Here is a 19599-nt window from a genome sequence, read left to right on the forward strand (position 1 = left end):
AATTTGGTGTGATGTGGACTGTGAGAGCTGATAGTGATCAGATCAGAAGATGATATAGCTGTATGGCAGGTATCAAACAAAATGCTTGTAAACTGGATTTTTAAAAAACTAGTTTCACTCTTGGGAAGCTCCGAGTTACAATGGAGAGCAGAACAACCCAAGCCAAAGTCATTCAGAATTCACAAACATATTTGCAAACTATTCACCTGCTTTTAGTTCCACCATTTGGCACAGTTAACACAATTTGACATAGGCAAAAACAGGAAAATTGCATGACATTTGGCATGTCGGACACAGGAAACAACTTTTTTATTTTTTAATTATTGCCTCAGTTGATATTTTGGAACATTTTTGGATTTAATATTGTGAGCTTGGGTGCTATTGTGTGTTGGTTTGCGATATGTAGCCACAGCCCTAAGGAGAAGACTTGTGTCTTGTAGAGCTTCACTGCTACAGAGGCTGCTTTGTATGTGTTTGGGACTCACCTTCCTCTCCCAGATGCTCTGTTCACAAACAGTACTTAGTCTCCATTAAGGGCTGGTGGAAAGGTGCAGTGAGTTTGGAGTTCTTTCAAAGACACAGGCCTACTCCTTGAGTGATGCTGTTTCCAAGATCTCAGTGGACCCCAGGTGATCCACAATGCTTGTGCAAATCCATCCTCAACTCTCCCAATGGAAAAATGTAAAGAAAACTGTGAGTGGGATTTGCAGCTTCTGTCTCCAGTCCATAAAATTACACTTAAAGAGGTAGGAGGACACACAGAATACAAGCCTATAGTTTTTCTTTAAAAAATTATAGCTTCCCATCAGTTCAAGTTGTGTGTACAAGGGGTATACTATTACTCACATATGTTTCACAATAATGTAGATTACAAGTCTTAGAGGGAACACTATCTATATTCTATGAAGCAGCCAATATTTTCTTTCCTTGGGCAGGTTGAATTTTTTTTGAGTGGGTTGACATTTCTTATGTGTAACCCCAATATTGAGGTAGTGTGTGGATGTGTACCAGCAATACAAAATTATATATATATTTTAAACAGTCCATATTTGTGGAAGAAAATATATTAAAATAATGCTTACTATATTTAATATGAAATCAAATAAAAAAGAAAATTAACACTACCCTTGGAGTACATGTATCATCATCCTGTCTAATAACTCAAGCTAGTAAACACAACAAAATGGATATTATCCATGCATAGCTCAGCGTTAAGATGCTAAACAAATCTATCAATCAACTAGAAACAGTATTTGCAAGGAGAGCATGTCTAATACAATATTTACTGACACTGGAAAGGAGAGGAAAAGGCATTCATTAAAGCGTATATGTTTCCCCGGTGAATATTTAGGAGCCATGCTATACAAGAACAAGTGACAGAGACCTGTGAAAAGAGATAAAAGTTCTCTTGATTTGAAATTTTCACCTTGTGTGTGCCACCAACTCAAAGAGTAGAAGCCCCAGAACAAATAAACACGTGGCTTCAGGGTTTATGAAAGATGTATGTTTCAAAGAGCTTGCAAATAAGATTTCATCCTACAAATAGCTGGCATCACACCTACTACTTGCTACTTGTGAGTCAAAAGGGTCAGAACTCTATCACATAGCAAAGATCTGGCCTTAATTCAATACAATATACCATGTATTAATTAGTAACACAGGATTTTAAAAAAATCAAGATCTAAAACTCTGATATGTACAACACTCCAAAACATTTTATTAAAAAAATCATTTTCTTTCTTATCTTAAGCCATTAACATGTACATAAACTTTGTTTGAAATGTAATCTTGCAAATGTCTTAGCACATGCACACCCCATGCTTCCCCCTCCCTTCAGCCCAGCCAGAGAGGACAGTAGCAAGTGAGTCAGGATACCCCAAACAAACAACTCCTGCCTCCACATCACTGCACAGAGGCCAGCACCCACTCTACTGGGAAGACCAGCGATCACAATAAATAATTTCAGCAAAACATCTGGATAAGCAGATTTTTGGGAGCTATGGATACCTTCTGGAGTATTGCTCCTTTCTCCACTTTCTCCATTTGGCAATAATACATCTAGCTGAGCTATCAAGGCCACGTTCCAGAGAAAGGCTTAGTACACCAGTTAGCATTTATGACATACTGGTGAAACCTGTGTTCAGTTGGTAAGAGCTATGGATTTTCTTCTCTGCTGCAGCAAAACATTGATAAAAAGATCAATTTTTCTTGATACAGATTTTTGCTATAAAACGCTCCATGCTACTGAAACAAGAATCTAAGTGTGTTCATTCCCTCCATTGTTATAAAACCAGTCTATTTTATTTTTGACATTTCAAATAGCATTCTGAATTATTTTACCTTTTCAGTGGCAACTTGAAAAATGGGGGAAGTGTAAAACAATAGTTGCAGGAAAAGCAACGTATACATTCAATGCCAAACTAATCATTGGTAAGATTTGTAGTTATCAGATACTGCGTTCTGAGTTTTAATTTTAAGTTAAAACTCTTGGCAAGCCAGTCAGGGTATGTCTACACTTGTAAACAGGTCTCTTGTCGACCGCAGGAAGAGGGGGGTCCGGGCCCGCCCCCTCTCACGGACCCCAGCCCAGGGTCCTAAGGACACGGACGCCTCTGCTGTCCGGTCCGGCTGGCAGGGCGATCCGCCGTAACTCGCCAGCCCACTGGCTCCCTTTGCCTGCCCTGGGCTACTTCCTTTCTCCACGGTCAGATCCCCTTGCCTCCAGGCTCACCTCTTCGTCTTGGGTTCCCTCCGTTGTCAGGCCTCGGCAAGAGGTCCCGTCCGCAACCCTCCTTCCCTCTGCGGCATCACCGGGGGTTTAAATCCCCGCGCAGACTCCCGGACCGTGGGGTCCCGCCCCTTCCGGCATGGTCCTGCTTCCAGTCCGGCATTGCTCCTCCCCACGTCGGCACCCAACCAGCCGGCGGTGCGTGGGCGTTCGGCCGGTGCAGCCGCACGGGAACAGCTGTCACATAGCCGGTAGGCCAGCCCCTGCGTCAGTCGGCCCGCACCACGCGGTGCACCCGACGCCGCTACCCTGCCCTCTTGCACGGGGGCTGCTGGACAAGCGGCCGCTAGCGGGACTGGAGTGCGGGGCGCCTCCGCCCCGTCACAACTCTACAGCGCTGATTCGAACTAAGCTAATTCGAATTAGCGCATCTAGACTTAAAAACTAGTTCGAATTAGCGTTTTGCTAATTCGAACTAGCGCGTCCACACTGATTGGACGCAGGGGTGCATTTAAGGGCGGCTGAAACCGGTTCTGGCAGGGCATCAGGTCAGTAGTTGCTTTCTGTGGCTGCTGTCTGAGGCTATCTGAGGCTCGTGCTTAAAGGAACCCCCCTGAACAGCCGGTTCTCAGCTTTTCCGCTTGCTTGCCTACCTCGCCGAGGGACAGCAAAGCATTTTTCTCTACGCCTGTCTGTGTTGCAGGTATCCAGAAGAGGCCGGGCGCCAAGTTCAAAAGGCTGCTTGGGAGGGGAGGAGAAGGACGGGATGGGGAGGAGCCAGAGGAAGGACGTGGCAGTGGAGGAGCTATACGGCGGGACTGATCCCAGGCCATAGAGCAGCGCAGAAGGTAGGAAGAGACCCAGGACAGGGCAACCCGGAGCCCACGGGTTGGTGAGTTGCGGGGAACATTCCCCACCAACTGAGCAGAGTCACATAAAATATTTTCTAATGAAAAATGTGACTGAATGGAATTACCATGTGACTGAATGATGCTCATAACACAACAAAAAGTACTTGGTTAACACGGTTAGAATGTATTTTAAAATAAAAGTCTGTTTGGTTCTGCATTTACTTGCTGCTACTTTATCATTATTTTCATTAAATTCACCAGGACATCATTTAACTACCAGTTGAACCTCTCTCATCAGGGACTCTGTGGGTCTGGCAACAACCACAGATTTTACTAGATCAGAGAGCCTTGCCTGCAGAGGTGCAGAGTAGCTGGGAGCGGTGCTGGTTTGGTCAGCAACAGCCTGCAAGACCAATTAGAGAGCCCCGAGAGAGACTGCCACCCTATGGGAGATGCGGATAGAGACCCCCAACAGTGGCTTCTGCCTTGTTGTGATGGGGCTGGCCAGCCCCACACTGAACAAGGGGGTGGAAAGCCCTCCTATTGGGTAAAATACGTCCCTCCCCTGCAGCCTTTCTGGGCATGCTCACAGTGCAGCCCAGGTATAAAAGGCTGCTGGGCTGCTCAGTTGGGGCGGGCCTCTGGCAGGGAAGGAACTCCTCTCCAGACACATGAGCCACAGCCATTGCAGCTGGAACAAGAGGCGCCGGACCAGTTACCTCTGCCGCTGTTGTCTCTGGGACGAGCCAGACCACAGCACCGGCTGCGCTGTGCAGCCCCCCTAGAAGCTGTCGCTGCCCCAGCCACTGCTGTCTCCCAAGCCGCACCTGCCAATGGGGCTGCTGTAGCCAGACCTGCATCCACAGGTGGGACTGCTGTTGGCCAGGGTGAGGGGGTAGGAAGCAACCCAGGGCAGGACCAGGAAAGGACCCAGTGGGCTCGGTGAATTTCGGGGAGAACTCCCCACTGAGCCAGTGGTGGGAACCGCCCACCACTGATAGGGCCCTGGGTTGGGGCCCGGTGGAAAGGGAGGGCCTGGGCCCCCCTACCCCTTCCTCCCTGGATCACGGACGAAGAGGGGATCCCATAAAGGACTAGGCCACTGGGCCTGCACTCAAAGGTCTGGGCTGCTGGGCCTGCAGTTAAAGGACCAGGCCTTGGGGTTGAAGGGGGTGGGGCTGGTGACCCCGCCACAACCCTGCCACTCTTGCGCTTGGCCAGGCAGCTGGAAACAGGGAATCTCAGGAGCAGCTGCTGCCTTGCATAGGGCCAGGCAGCTGGGGATAGGGAATCTGAGGAGTAGCTGCTGCTCCATGTGGGGCTGGAGGAACCCTGAGAGTGCTGCCGCCCACTGTGGGGTTGGGGAAGCCTGGGAGCACGCTGAGGGCAGCAGAACCCCAGTTGCACTGTATCCCCAGTTAGCCTTATTGTGAAAAGCAGAGATATCTGTACATCGGAATCCAATACTTATTGAGGAAAAGGGGCCGGAGGTGGTCAGGCCTTTGGCAGCAGCCAGGAGGGGAGCCTGGGAAGTGCCCAGATGTCTGGCTTCCCCTGGTCCAGCAAATTCCCTTGTTCAGGACCACTCAGGTCCCAAGGGTTCTGGACCAGGAATATTCAGCTTGTCCTCAGAGCCTAATCCTTCACACTGAAATCAATGAGAGCTTTGTTACTGATCAACAGGCATGAGATCAAACCCATGGTGAAGTTTACAGAGGATCTGCAAGAGAGAAAAATAATTTGTTTCTTTTGTAAAAGTGATGCTTACACAGAAATTCACATCTCCTAATGCAGCCCAAATTCTTTGCAAAACAATTTTGCTTTACTGTAGAAGTTAAGGGGAAATATTAGTTAAAGCATACCAAAGCTATTAGTCTGCTTCAAAAATGTTCTTAATTATAAGTCAGTATATAAAAATGAATTATGTTGGCTGCCACAGTTCATGTGAGTAAGCAGCAATTTTGCAATCAGTGTGATTCAGCCCCTGGAGAGAATAAATTTTATACAGTGTCAGATACAAGCATTTGATACAAATACAGAGTTTGATATAACCTGTTTTTATCCTTGAATGGCTGAAAGATAATACATTTTGACTCTTGTCATTTATTATTTTTAGTTCATCTCTTCTGCGTAAGTAATGGTTGATAATGCAATAAATCACCTCTTTTCACTACAAAAATATATCTGACAACCAGACACTAATGTTATGAAATATCATTAATCATTAGTATTCCTAGCTCATAGACTGAAGATAAGAAGTAATCCTAGAGTCTAGGGGCTGATTCTGATTTTTCTTAGATAGGATTTATGCCAGTACATGTTTCTTTAGCTTTAAAGAATTACTACTAATTTAAATTAGATAAGAATCAAGCCTCATGAACTTCAAATGCAGAAGTCTAAATCCTCCCCAGTTGCACTGTATCCCCAGTTAGCCTTATTGTGAAAAGCAGAGATATCTGTACATCGGAATCCAATACTTATTGAGGGATATGGACAGATAATTCCACTCCGTGGAACTAAAAGAAAAAAAAACATTTTAAAAAGTTGTTACTTTACAGTTCTGTTTTATTTTTGCCCATTTTAAGGCAACCTAACCCAATTAAATGTAGTCTGATGAGAATAAGGATAAAAGCATTTGCTAGTACAACATTCTTACTCTCCTTCTCTTAATTTGCTTTAAACATGCTGCATTAGACCTTAAACTATTTCCTTTAGCTGCCAGTTTCTAAACCAGAATATAGAAAGTAAGAGAATTGCTGGATCAAAGCAAATCTCTCCATATCCTATCTTATATCAAATATAGTCAGGACTTCATTTTCAAAAGGTTAGACTAGCAAGAAACTGACTTGTTTACCCACAGAACCTGCACATATTGGTGTAAACTGGCATGTGTGTTTATAGACACATACTTATTATATACACATACAAGTACTTGCTTAGGTATACAAATATGGGACAATTATAATTTATTCAAGACAAAAAAAACTGAAATACTCATTATGCTGATAAATGAACTTAGATAGAAAAAATGAGAAGACAAAACGATCACTTTGCATCTGTCCTCTTAATCTTCATTGTTAAAGGAAACCTGCAGGACACCTTTATAAAATGGGCCTGGGAGTTTAAATTCCTAACTCTATTAGGCATTAAAAATTCTGGACACAATAAAGACACTGGAGTCATGGTTCATTACAACTATCTATAGCCCATTAAGCCTCCTCTGCCCTATGACTGCAGACGTTTTGATTACCCACTTCATCTTAAATGGTCTAAAGATGCTTATGCTAAAGAACATGTTCCACCTTGCTCTTGGCTGCAATGCGCAGAGAACCTTTCCCAGAGCTGAAGAAGAGTTCTGTGTAAAGCAGTGGTGAGTAAATAGCAGCCCACAGGCTGGATCCAGTCCATCAAGATTAGACGCTGGTGGGCCCCCATCGCTATGTTTAGCTGTGCCTCTGCAAGTATCAGGTGATTACAACTCTCATGGGCCACAAATCACCGTTTACGGCCAATGGAGTGTCAGGAAGTGGTGTCCCGGTCTGTGACACTTCCTACCACTTCCATTGGCTGCAAACAGTGATCTGCAGCCAACAAGAGCTGTGGTCACCCGAAAGATGCGGAGGCATATGTAAACAGAGGTGGGGGCTCTCTATGGACTAACCCTGGCAGGCCGCTACTTTTTTACTACCCACCCCTTGTGTAAACTCAAAAGCTTGTCTCTTTTTTACCAGCAGAAGTTGGTCCAATAAAAGTTGGTCCATTACCTCCACCTACTTTTACTCTCTATCATCATGGGTGCAACATAGTACAACAGCACTACAAAATAGAATGTATTTAGCTTTAAGTGCCTATCCAGAAGTTGGAAAACATTAAAAAAAATTGCTAAGATGGCCAATGATCACAAAACATCTCCATACTCCATACCCAATTGCCAGGACCAATTCCTTCCTCTCATAACCTATATGCCTAACTCCACAATTTGGTACTCTCTAAGAAAAGCTTGAGGAAAAGAGGGACTTAGTTTGATCTTCAGGTCACAGATTTAACCCTCTAAACTGTTAAACAGAAGATCAAATTCCAGATCTGAAGGCTTCATTTAATTTACATTGCACCAAGAATATGCTTGGTGTTAGGCTTTTAAGAGCAATTGAAATTGAGACATTTTTTTCAGGCATGTGTTTGAAAATTTGGTTCACTATACATCCTATTTATTTTGTAATACTTATTTAGATTTTAGAAAATATTAAACCAGCAATTAATCACTGCTTCAAAAGAGACTGGGTGCTCCAATCAAGCATGTTGGGTCTATTTTGTTATGTGCTGTTATAAACGTGAAGTGCAAGATGGGCTGTCCTCAAAGAGCTTACACTCCAGGGCAGTGTTTCCCAAATGGAGTTCCGCGGAACCCTGGGGTTCCGTGAAAAAATTCTGCTCCCCCGGCCCTCTGCAGAACCCGAAGGTAGCTCCCATTGGCTTTGGTTGCTCCACCACCCACTGCAGCTGCCCCACCCTCACGCACGGCGCAGCCCCTTTTCACCTTTCAGGACTGCCCTGTCCCAGTGCCTTGCAGCCACTTCCTACTTGTGTGCAGATGGCAGCATGTACAGTGGTGGTGGTGGCAGCTGCTGCTGCTGCTGGGAGGGGGAGGGATGGCCAGAGCCGGGGAGCCACTCTCAGACCTCGGTGTGTTTTTTACCTGCTGCCTGCATGGAACCCGGCTCAGGCTCTGCTGCCCCCCCCCACCCCGGAACGCACTCGGGCTTTGTTGCCCCCCACCTTGGGGCATGCTCGGGCTTGCTGCCCCCATGTGCTGCTGCTTTCTCTCCCCTATGCCCCTTCCCAGCCTGCTGGGGAAATGGCAGAGTTTGATCTGGCAGGGAAGGTTGGGGTTTCTACACCCTCCCCACTGCCAGCGGGAAGCATGGCCTGGTGCTACAGTGCATTGGGTTCCCTGCTGCATGGGTGGTGGTGGGGGAGGTTTGGGGGGAGACTGAGCTTCCTCTCTCCTCCCCCAACCTCCGGGAACAAGAGAATGCTGTCTGGAGGCTTTCTGTGCTGCAGCAGGGTGCCAAGCCAGGTAAACATCCCCCCTCATGCCCAGACCCCGCATCCAACCCCCCTCCACTTTCCTCTCCCCCCACCAAGAGCCCACATTCCCAGCTTGTTCTGACACTCTGCTCCAAGTCCCCTCTTGTACCCTCCCTTCTGGCCAGACACCCTGCCTCAAGACCCCTCCTGGCCAGACATCCTGCACCAAGTCCCCTCTTGTACCCTCCCTCCTTGCCAGACAACTCTTCCCCAAGCTTTCTCCTGTACTCTTATTCCTGGCCAGGTCATTGCAGATCATCTTTGTGATTTATACACAAACATCATGAAGTATTTTCCAACCATAAATGACAACAATAACTGGATTTGAAATCCATTAAGTATAACAGGAAAGCCTGTCAGTTTTTCTATGCAAGATTATGAAAACCTAATCGAAATCACTTCAGAGGGACAATTAACAGAAAAATTTAAAGAAGTTTCTCTGATTACGTTTTGGGGCGGCTTATGTCAGGAATATTCAGCTGTATCAAGTTGTGCAATTCGTCAGTTGTTAAACTTCACCAGCGCATACTTATAGGAAACTGGATTCTCAAATTATGTAGCAACAAAAACAAAATACAGAAATCGACTGAATGAAGCACCAAATATGCAAATCCAACTTTTTAGTATTAAACAAAATATAAAAAGAATTTTCCAAGAAAAGAAGAAAAAACACTCTTCACGTTGAAAACTGCCAATATAATTCATATTAGTTTTTTAGCTTTATTTTTTTGTACACATTAAATGTGATTTTTGTTTTTAAATATGTGCAATTAAACATGATCTTATTTAGCATTTGTTCATTATTATTATCTTTACTTATTTGGGAGGGGAGGTATTGTGGCGCTCAGGTCTGGTGGCTCTTTTTTTTCGCTTGACAAATTTTTCCTAAGGGTTCCTCAAAATTCTTCCAAGTTTGAAAGGGTTCTGTGGCCAAATAAAATTGGGAAACACTGCTCTATGGTCCCATCAACTACAAATGGGTTGAGCAAGGAGGGGTATTTTTAGACTATGGGGCGGCAACCTCTGCCATGAACCCTATAAGTGGCATTCAAGATGATTTTCAATGGCATGTGCAATGAAAGCAGGGTGGGGAGGAGAAAGCCCCGAGGCTTCCCACAGAATCTGACATGCGGGAACTCCAGCCTCCCTGGCTCTGAGTGTTGCCATTTCCCTTCCCTTAGCTGGGGTAGGCTCACGCTAGTGCAATGCAGCAGCAACGGCCTCCCTCCCCCACAGAGAACATAGGTGGTTCCCCGTGCATTTTGCCGGAGGTTTGCTGGGGCGGCTTCTGGTGGCATGTGGTTTCCAGAATCTGGAGCATTCTTTTAAGTCCTGGCAAGCCCCCATCATCCATTGCAGTGTCCTACCACTGCATGCCACGCAACCCCACTTTTTGTTACAGTGGCCACCACTACTGCTGCCAGAGGTGGGTGTGGGGCAGCTGGGTTCAAGGCAAAACCCAGCAGAGCCACTCCCAGACCTTGGAGCTTTGGAGCTGCCACTTCAGCCCCAGGAGGGGCTGCACGGAGCCCAGCTGTGGCTCTGCAAAGCAAACACGCTCGGGATCAGCAGGTGCACTCTGTGTGTTGACCTTCTCTCTTCCCCCTCCCCTCCACCCATCCCACTGGGGGAGTGGCAGTGCATGGAGCTGCTCGTTCTGCCACTTTCAACAGAGAGCCAGGTCTGGCAGGGCTTTCTTTACCTCCCCCACCCTGCGCCCTCCGAGCAGGAAGACAGAGCTGCTGCTGCAGCTTCTTAGCTGTGCATGCTATCCACTGCATGGGGGTGGGGGGGCGTGTTGAGCTTCCTTCCCCACCCCATCCTGCTGGGAGAATGGCAATGTGCTTTCTAGAAGCTTTCCTTGCTGCAAGGGGGAGCAAAGCCAGGTAAGTGTCCCCACGCCCTCATGACCAGACTCCCCCCCCACACACCTCTCACCCCCATTCACCACCAAGACCCTGCACCCTCAGCTTGCTCTGACACCCTCCCTCCTGGTCAGACACTCTCCCTTATAGCCAGACACCTATGGCCCCATCCTGCTCCTCCTGCACCCTCCCCCCTGGCCAGATACCTACCCCTGCCATGCTCCTGTCCTGCTCCTGCATCCACCATTGCTCTTGCATCCTCTCTCCTGGCTAGACACTGTACCCTCCCTTGCTCCTGCATCCTCACTCCTGGCCAGAGACTGCAACCTCCCTTGCTCTTGCTCCTTTCACCTGGCCAGACACCCTACTCCCAGCCTGCTTCTGCATTCCACCTCCCTCTCAGATCCTGCACCCCATCCCTATCATACTTGCTGGCAGCCCTGTCTTGCACAATGGACCCCTCATTTTTGTCCCCACCCCACAGCCTAAGGGGCTCCATAAAATCCACTAACTCTGGAACCCCAGCAAAATAAATCTGGCCTATGAGAAACCCTGAACCTCAGTCTTACCTGACTCTTCCCCTCACCCCATGAGGCTGGAGTGCCAGAGGAGTGAGGTGTCTCAGCTGGGGGCCAAGTGAGGGTTGGAAGTTTTTGGAAGAGCTTTTTTCTTCTCACTTGTGTGGTCCCCAACTGATTTTTCTGTGGGCCAGTGGCTCCTGAACCAAGAAAGGTTCCCCACCCCTGCCATAGTTCAAGAAAACATAGAAATCTTTTGTGTTGGACATAAATTAATATTTTACTTTATTTAAAATGAAGTTTGATAAACTAACATGAAAAAGTTAAAATGTTTAATCTGTTTAATAATTTAAATTAAACCATTCTCCTTAGCTGCAGTTGGTTCAGAAAATATGGTCACTGTACCCAGCCTGCTCTTGTGCCCTCCCCTCCCCAGCACACAGATCCATAATTAGAACTGAGTAAGTTAACGTTTGGCATGCCCCTTCTGAAAGGTTGCTGACCCCTATTCTACACTACAGTGGGGGCAGAGGAGGTTCAGCCTCTCAGTTTGAGCTGACAGACTTCACACTAGTGAGGCTCAAGCAAACATGCTAAAATTACTGTGTGACTGTTGTAGCCCACCTGACCTTCTGGGCCTGACCAAGCATGGCTAATTCAAGTCTCAGTGGAGTTGTAATGTCCACATTTTATTTTAGCATGCTAGCTTGAGTTGCTCTAGCATGAGCCTGTCTCCCTAGAGCGGGAGATTTATTTCCAGCTGCAGGGCAGACAAACCCTAAGTGAGATGAGCTAAGGCTAATAAAAACATATTTTTACACAGACTGTGTATACAGTAGAGTTTTCCAGTTAGTCTAGTCATTATTAACTGGCAGTAAATCACTACAAAATAGAATCTTGTACAAAATTAAAAAACTAAAATACACTGTGTTTATGGTACTATTTTGGTGAAACTGCACATTGAGGGTGAACTTCTAGCCTTAAGAAAATCAAGGCCAAAAGTCCCATCATGTTCCATGGCATCAGGGTTGCACCTAGAAGTTCCCAAAAACTTTTCAGTGCTGGATGCAATGTTAAAAAGCAACATCTAGGGAAATAATCCAAGCTTTGCTAACATATGCTTCCCAGGTAAGAGTGATATTAACACTAAACACAAACAGTTCTTCTTGATAGCTAAATTACATAGGAGTTTTTAAAAGATCCAATATAAATAGTAAATTTCCATGCTTCTATCATCAGGTTTTAAAACTCTTTTAACTATCTTTCCCAAACTGTTTGAGATCAGAATGAAACCTTCATGGCGGAGCAAATTATCCCATATTGGTCTGCTTTTGTACATGTTGCACTTTCTGCAAAAGAATCTTCCACTGACTACTGCTGGAGATAGGATATTAGATCAGAGGGACTCTGGATCTGATCCATTATTACAAGTCCTTTGTCACAATCCTTCCAAAGCCCAACTTTCATAAGCCACTTGTCTTCACTTGCAATACTCTTCAGTCAGAACTGAAAATATGAGACATCCCACTGGAGTCACAGATGATGGGTTCTTGCACCAATATTTTAGTAAAAGCTCAGTTCTGCCATGCTTATGTTAAGTAGGACTGTATTCCAGAAGTCTTATTGGTTTTGGTAGGACTACTAATGAAGTAAGGGACTACTCAATGTAAGAGGAAATACTATATATTCATAGTTTGTTGTGAAGAAACATAGCTTGCTCTGTCATTAAGCTGATCTTGACCTATTTTTCTTTGATCACTTTGCCCCAGTTTATTATCTTTCTCTTCTTTCTTTTTCAGACTCCTTGATAAAGCACATTATGCAATTTATGAAACAGAATCATCTTATAATCCAGATTATTTTATATCATCCTGTTATTTTACATGTATCAGACTATGATTACTGATCTTACTCTTTTCCACCACCACAATTAAAATGCCACCATCAACACATACATAGCTATAAGAGTGCTTCTATGCATATAGTTCCATTGATACTGCAAAATATTACACTAAGAGCAAATTTTGGATGAAACCTGTTGCAGCTGATATGCAGAGCAAGAAAACAGCATCAAGAAATGTTCCCACCAGCCATCCCATCAAAAATTGGACCTTGGGATTTTTACCTAAAGTGCAAAGATATATGTATAATGAACCCTGAGGAAGATTCTTTCTTTTTTGCTTTTTTTCAACATAGTTTAATTCACAAAGTCATGTAACATATGTTTCTTAGATGCTGGTCTGAATTTTGGTTTTAATCAATTAATATTATCTCACTAACTGCTAAGAGCTAACAGTGGCTCTTAAATATTTAATTGATGATATCATTTTGCAGGTTTTAGTTTAAAGGTAACCATAGCACAAACACATTCATTATTAACGTAGAACTGCAGTGTAGGTTCTTGGGAATCCTCTTTCCTTTACACTTCAGTTTAATATGAATACTGCTGCCTCTGGAAAACACTTCTGATATTGTTTTAAGTGTGACAAGCTGGCAATTACAGTCACAACCTAAACCACAACAATGTAAATGGCTGATATCAATAGATGGGACAATGCTTAAAAGCGAGCTGAAGACTGAAGGTGAGAGGCAGCTGAGGAAAGTCAGATTTCGAATTGCTTCATCTCATAGTGGGAGAGTACTAAAGGAAGTATTTGCAGATGGAGAAACTGCAGACTCTTTGGATTCTGAGTGTACCAGTAGCTCAGAGACTGACCAAAACAGCAGACTGAGTGAAGCCGATGGACAGCAGAATGGACATTTAGGATCCGAGTATGATGAAAATGAAAGTGAGCAAGATGACTTGCTCATTTTAATGAGAACTATGAAAGAGAGGGGCTTTGGTACAAAACGAGTCAACATTCTCAGCAAAAATGGTACAGTCAGAGGAGTCAAACACAAAGTCAGTGCTGGTCAAGCCCTTTTTAACAATTTGTCAAAAATATTTCAGGTAAGTGAAGCAACTTTGCTAATTGTGAAAACTCTCCCATTTACCGGCTGTCTCATCTTTTTTCCTTTTAGTTCTTTCAAAATCTTCTTCTTGATGAGTTCTTATACTTCAGTATTCATAACTAATGCCACTGAAGACTTTCTTATACAGTAGAGAATCATGCTTTCTATACAACTACATAGCACATATTGGTTTTAAAACTTCTCTCTCAGTATTCACTTCCCCTAAGAATTGCTGGCTAAAAATGAATATTCTTTGCCTAGCATGCAAAGACCAGGACAGGAGATATAACTGAATTAATTTTCAGCATCACTAGAAGGATTAAGAGTAATATATGGAGTTATATGCCATTTCCAGCCCTGTGGTATCAGTTTTAACAGGTTTACCGTGACATCTGCTGTCCTCTCTTTATAAATATTTATAAATTCCATTGTGTTTACCCTGTTAAGTAAATCAAATTATATGCAGAATGCTACCAATGACATTTAAAGTTTTAGATAATGATACCTTGTCAGAAATCTTTCTTATTAAAGTTTGTTTTCACTAATTTGATGGAAAGAACTGAAGATCTATTTTTAAAATGATTTATGCCACTTTGAATTCTTAGGCTGAGAACTGGATTTCTCAGAAATATAAAATAAAATAGTTTTTTTTTAATATTTAGATTTCATGTAATCCTATAATATATAACATTCAATAGCTTCACTGTACTATTTTTGAATGACTTATGTTCAACTCGTGGGAGCATACATATTGCTATTCACTGATTTCTAAAAGGCTTCAAGGTCTAATATGTTTATCATGATATTGAAAATTAACATGCTATTTTTAGAGCATATATAGTTTTAGAAGTACTTGTGTAATACCTATGGGGAAAGGGTTTTATACAAGTACTTATTTATTGAAATAAAATGAGAGCTTTCTCAGTTTTATGCCATGTTCTTATTTAGTAACCTGTGTGATGGTATTACAGTCACCCCTGTCATCCTATCCCTAGGTTTGGACTGTAAGCTTTTCAGGGCAGAAAACATGGGTCTAATTCTGCTCTCATCAATTTTATACCAGTCAAACTCCATTTCTTCAGTAGAGTCACTCCTGTTATAAATGCAACAAGAATTTTGTCTAGGTATGTTACTTATTTATGTGAAATGTCTAGAAGGCTGGCATTCAGGAAAAGGGGAAAGTTTCAGAGGAAAAAAGTTGGGAGAAAACTACACAGAGAAGGTAGATCAGACTCTTGGTTTTCATCTGTGTTACTTCACTGGATGATATCATCGCCAACAGAAAGAAACTACTCTGAACAACTGGCACACAATTACAGTTTGCAGAAAGCATGAGGAAAGGACTTTGCACAATGGTCACCTCAAATTCAAGGTTCAGAGTCTAGTGGAGAGGAATTATCTTTTGCATGTTTGCCCTGTCAGAACAAGCCAGTGATTTCTTTGGTATGAAGTCCGTAACACTAATCAGTATAAATGTGGAAGGCTTACCCAGAGTGCAAAGGTTTTCTCAGAGATTGCTGGAGATGGAGTCTTGTGTGAGGTATGTTCAGATATCCCACTATAAAAAATGTAATGGTATCTGCCTTCTTCTTGAAAAAGCTTATCACCACCTGATTTCTATTGTTGTTCCTTGAGCTTGATCAGGACCTTCCTTTCCCCAACAAAAGAGTGTAGAAAGTAGTAATTTTGTAGTTAAAGGAATTATAAGGTAATTTTGTTTCTCTCTGAAAAGGATTTGCTTCAGTACCCTCTGGTCTATGGACCCTAGGGAATCTGTCTACAGGTACGAAAGGTGCTGAAAGATGGTCAAGACACCACCAACAAAATTACTTTCTTAGCTCAAAAGGGTGGGGATGCAATTGCCCCCGGCAATTTAAACAGGTAATACAGGGAACTGCATGATACGAAAGGCACTATGCTGGGGTTTAGAAGAGGGTTAGTTCCACTTTAGGATGTGGATGTTTAGAAATTGGGGTAGAGAGGCTGCCAAGAAAGTAGCATTGATGGGAGCATTGTTTCTATAGCAACCCCTTCCACTTTTCCTCTAAGCTGCTGGTGCCTGAAATAGAGTATGTTGCTATAGCAACTTCTTCAGCTTCTCCTTGTGCTTCAGAGAAGAGGGGAACAAGATTGCCATGGCAACATCTTCCCACTTCCTCTTAATGGGAGTTGACACCTCTAGCAAGAAAGGTGAGAGAGCAATTTCCCTAGTCTCCCTGCAGCATGCTCTGCAGCCTGTGGTTGGAGGGCTCACTTTGGGCATGTCTACATTAGGGAGTTATTTCAAAATAACCTCCCTTATTTCAAAATAAGACATGTGTCCACACTACCAAGCCTGTTTTTAAATAATGGACTTATTATTTTAAAATAAAAAATCCTACTTGTGAAGAGAAATGAGCTTATTTTGAAATAGTTATTTTGGGTGTTATTATTTTGAAATATCTGGTAGTGTAGTCATAGCCTGAGTGTCCAGCCTGGAGCACAGAAGAAAGGGAGTCCTCGATACAAACTATATAAGCGCTTTCTGCTGAGTCCAGAGTGGAGTATTGACCATTACTAGCTATTCAGCACTAAGACTGAGACTCCACTGGGCACTTGGAACCAGGCTCAAGGAATGTCAGAAGCCATGTTGGTTGCTCAGGACTAGGCCTGGGACCTATTAGTCACGTTATTACTCAGAATGAGGTCTGAACCTTCACTCCTTTGGGTATTCAAGACTAGGACTGGGACATATGAATAACCCTTTTGAATGCTCAAGACCCGGCCTAGGACATGTTGATGTGCACTCAGGACTCAGTGTGTTTGTGACTAGACCTTCGGGCTCTGTCTACACTGCACCCCTTTTCCGGAAAAGGGATGCAGATTAGACAAGTCGGAATTGCAAATGCAGCGGGGATTTAAATTTTCCCCATTGCATTTGCATGAACACGGTTGCCGCTTTTTTCCGGCTCGGGGCTTTGCCGGAAAAAAGCTCCAGTCTAGACAGGGATCTTTTGGAAAATAAAGCCTTTTCCAAAAGGTCCTTTATTCCTGATTTTAAGAGGAATAAGGGACCTTTTGGAAAATGATTTATTTTCTGAAAGATCCCTGTCTAGACTGGCGCTTTTTTCCAGCAAAACCCCGAGCCGGAAAAAAGCGGCAGCCATGTTCATGCAAATGCAGTGGGGAAAATTTAAATCCCCGCTGCATTTGCAATTCTGACTTGTCTAATCTGCATCCCTTTTCCGGAAAAGGGGTGCAGTGTAGACACAGTCTCTGTGTCTCTGACTGGGAGTTCAGTGTAGCTAAATTGAGCTGATATGTATTTTGAAGCTACAGCAGGCAATCAACTGGAGATCCTCAACTATCAGCACATGGAAAGGAACAACACTCCAAGGCTGTGTCTAGACTGGCAAATTTTTCCGCAAAATCATCTGCTTTTGTGGAAAAGCTTGCCAGCTGTCTACACTGGCCACTTGAATTTCCACAAAAGCACTGACGAGCTCATGTAAGATTGTCAGGGCTTTTGCAGAAATACTATGCTGCTCCCATTCGGGCAAAAGTCTTTTTCCGAAAAACTTTTGCACAAAAGGGCCAGTGTAGACAGCAGAGATTTGTTTTCCACAAAAATGGCGATCGGGGCTTTTTTGCCGAAGAGCACGTCTAGATTGGCCACGGACGCTTTTCCGCAAAAAGTGCTTTTGCGGAAAAGCGTCCTGCCAATCTAGACGCGCTTTTCCGAAAATGCTTTTAACGGAAAACTTTTCCGTTAAAAGCATTTCCGGAAAATCATGCCAGTGTAAACGTAGCCCAAGATCACCCACTGCTGCATGCCCTCAGTGGGAAGAGAGATAACACCTGTTGACATAAAGCTATGGGAGTGATCTGATGCTTATACTCATGGGATGATCCATGAAAGGACTTAGATGTTGCACTACTGTCATAGCACCTTACTTTTAGGTGTCTAGAAACATCTCAGGAAGAAAACAACTGCAAAGCCAAATAAGGCACCTATGTTCCCTATACAATTAATGGGAGGAAGAGTAGGATTCTATAGCCCAGTGGTTGTAGTACCACCTGACGTGTCCAATACCATCAGTTAGCCTCCTATCTTTGGCTCCATTATTAATCCACAGTGGAACAACTTCAACAGGAGTAACAGAGGATGCCCCATATCAGAATCACTCAGGGTATATCTACACTTGCTCCCTATCTTGAGATAGGGATGCAAATGTAGTGTACCAAATTGCTAATGAAGTGCGGGATATTTAAATCCTGCGCCTTCATTAGCAATTTCGGAACACTACATTTGCATCCCTATCTCGAGATAGGGAGCAAGTGTAGACATACCCTCAGGGATTAGAGTGGGAGACTTCTGCTGGAATCATCTCTCATCCTCTGGCAGGTAGAGCAGGCACTTGAACCTGGGTCTCTCACATTGCAGATTAGTGCTCTAAGCATCTAGGTAATATGGAACAGAACATGCCAGATTTCCTTGCACAAGGTGTGGTAGAGTGGAACCCAGCAGGAAGATTTGTACAAAACCTCCTTCTCCTTATTACAGTTCCCATAGAGATATTTTTATTTAATTTCAGGCTTAGAACACTCTGCTGGGCATCCAGTATGTGCTGAAAAGTCACTTGCTGTTTAACTACAGAACTAAATCTAAAGCAAGCTTGCTAGCAAGGGCAGGTGCTGTTAACAAATCTGATTAATGTATTTGTAGATGTAGCGATGAGAAGTGCATTTCCAGCATTTTTCCAATACAGTATCATAATGTGTGAGGTTGCAAACTACAGTATTGACAAGGAAATAATCAGCTAGATAGTTTAAGACTGAAGAGAAAGGCAGTAAATTCTGAAGTCAGATAGACATTCAGAAACAAATGAAGTGCTTCAGGGATTATTTTTACAGGCCCTTTTGTTTTTCTCTATGCCGCAGTGACCTGGGAGAGTGAATATGTGGCAGGGTATTCAACTTTGCAGCTGTTACAAAAATAGGAGGGCTGACGAGTACTATATAGTAAGCAGAATAAAGTCAAAAGGAGTTAGAAAAAAACCCCATTTGTGTTCTAAATAGCATAAGCTGCAAAATGCCATTTGGGAAAGGACTGGGAAAGCAAGAGGTTTAAGAAAACCAAAAATGATGTATGGCTGTATGGCATGTGGCTTCAGCGCCTCATTGGGGGCAGAGTAGAAGGCATAATCCTCAGAACTCTAAGGAGCACAAGGGAAGAAAGAATACTGCGCCCCTATTTGGAAAGCGTCTTTGGTCTTGTCCTCCCACTTCCCAGTTAGATTTCCAATACTGGCAGTGGCACACTAGTCCTTTAGCTCCCTTGACATAGAGGCTCCCCTTGGGTCTGGATCATACTTATGCTGGGCAAGAGGAAGGGAAATTTCTTGTACCAGAGCCTCCTCATGGAATGCTGCATGAAACACAGAACAAACACAGATTCCAAATGGCAGATGAAAGGGAATTACCAGGTCAGTATATCTGCCAGGGGATACTGGGACCTCAGCTGTAATCTATAGCAATATCTCTGGTATGAATTTTGAGGTAAACCCTGATGAGACGCAAGTGTGTTTTTTAACTGCTACAGGCAGGATTAATTTATA

General features: G+C 43.8%; 1 protein-coding gene across 1 annotated transcript in view; it reads left to right on the plus strand.

Moving 5' to 3' along the window:
* Window positions 1-13541: 13541 nt before the first annotated feature.
* The window catches only part of GRXCR1 (glutaredoxin and cysteine rich domain containing 1), a 48456-nt gene continuing 42398 nt past the window's right edge, over window positions 13542-19599 (plus strand). Inside the window, exon 1 of the mRNA XM_089777642.1 lies at window positions 13542-14000. Within this exon, the coding sequence (XP_089633768.1) occupies window positions 13605-14000 (396 nt within the window). The 5' untranslated portion in view covers window positions 13542-13604. The remainder of the gene's footprint in view (window positions 14001-19599) is intronic.

This window comes from Pelodiscus sinensis, chromosome 4, assembly GCF_052426305.1.
Source record: "Pelodiscus sinensis isolate ZL-2025 chromosome 4, ASM5242630v1, whole genome shotgun sequence".
In the NCBI taxonomy this organism is placed as follows: Eukaryota; Metazoa; Chordata; order Testudines; family Trionychidae; genus Pelodiscus; species Pelodiscus sinensis.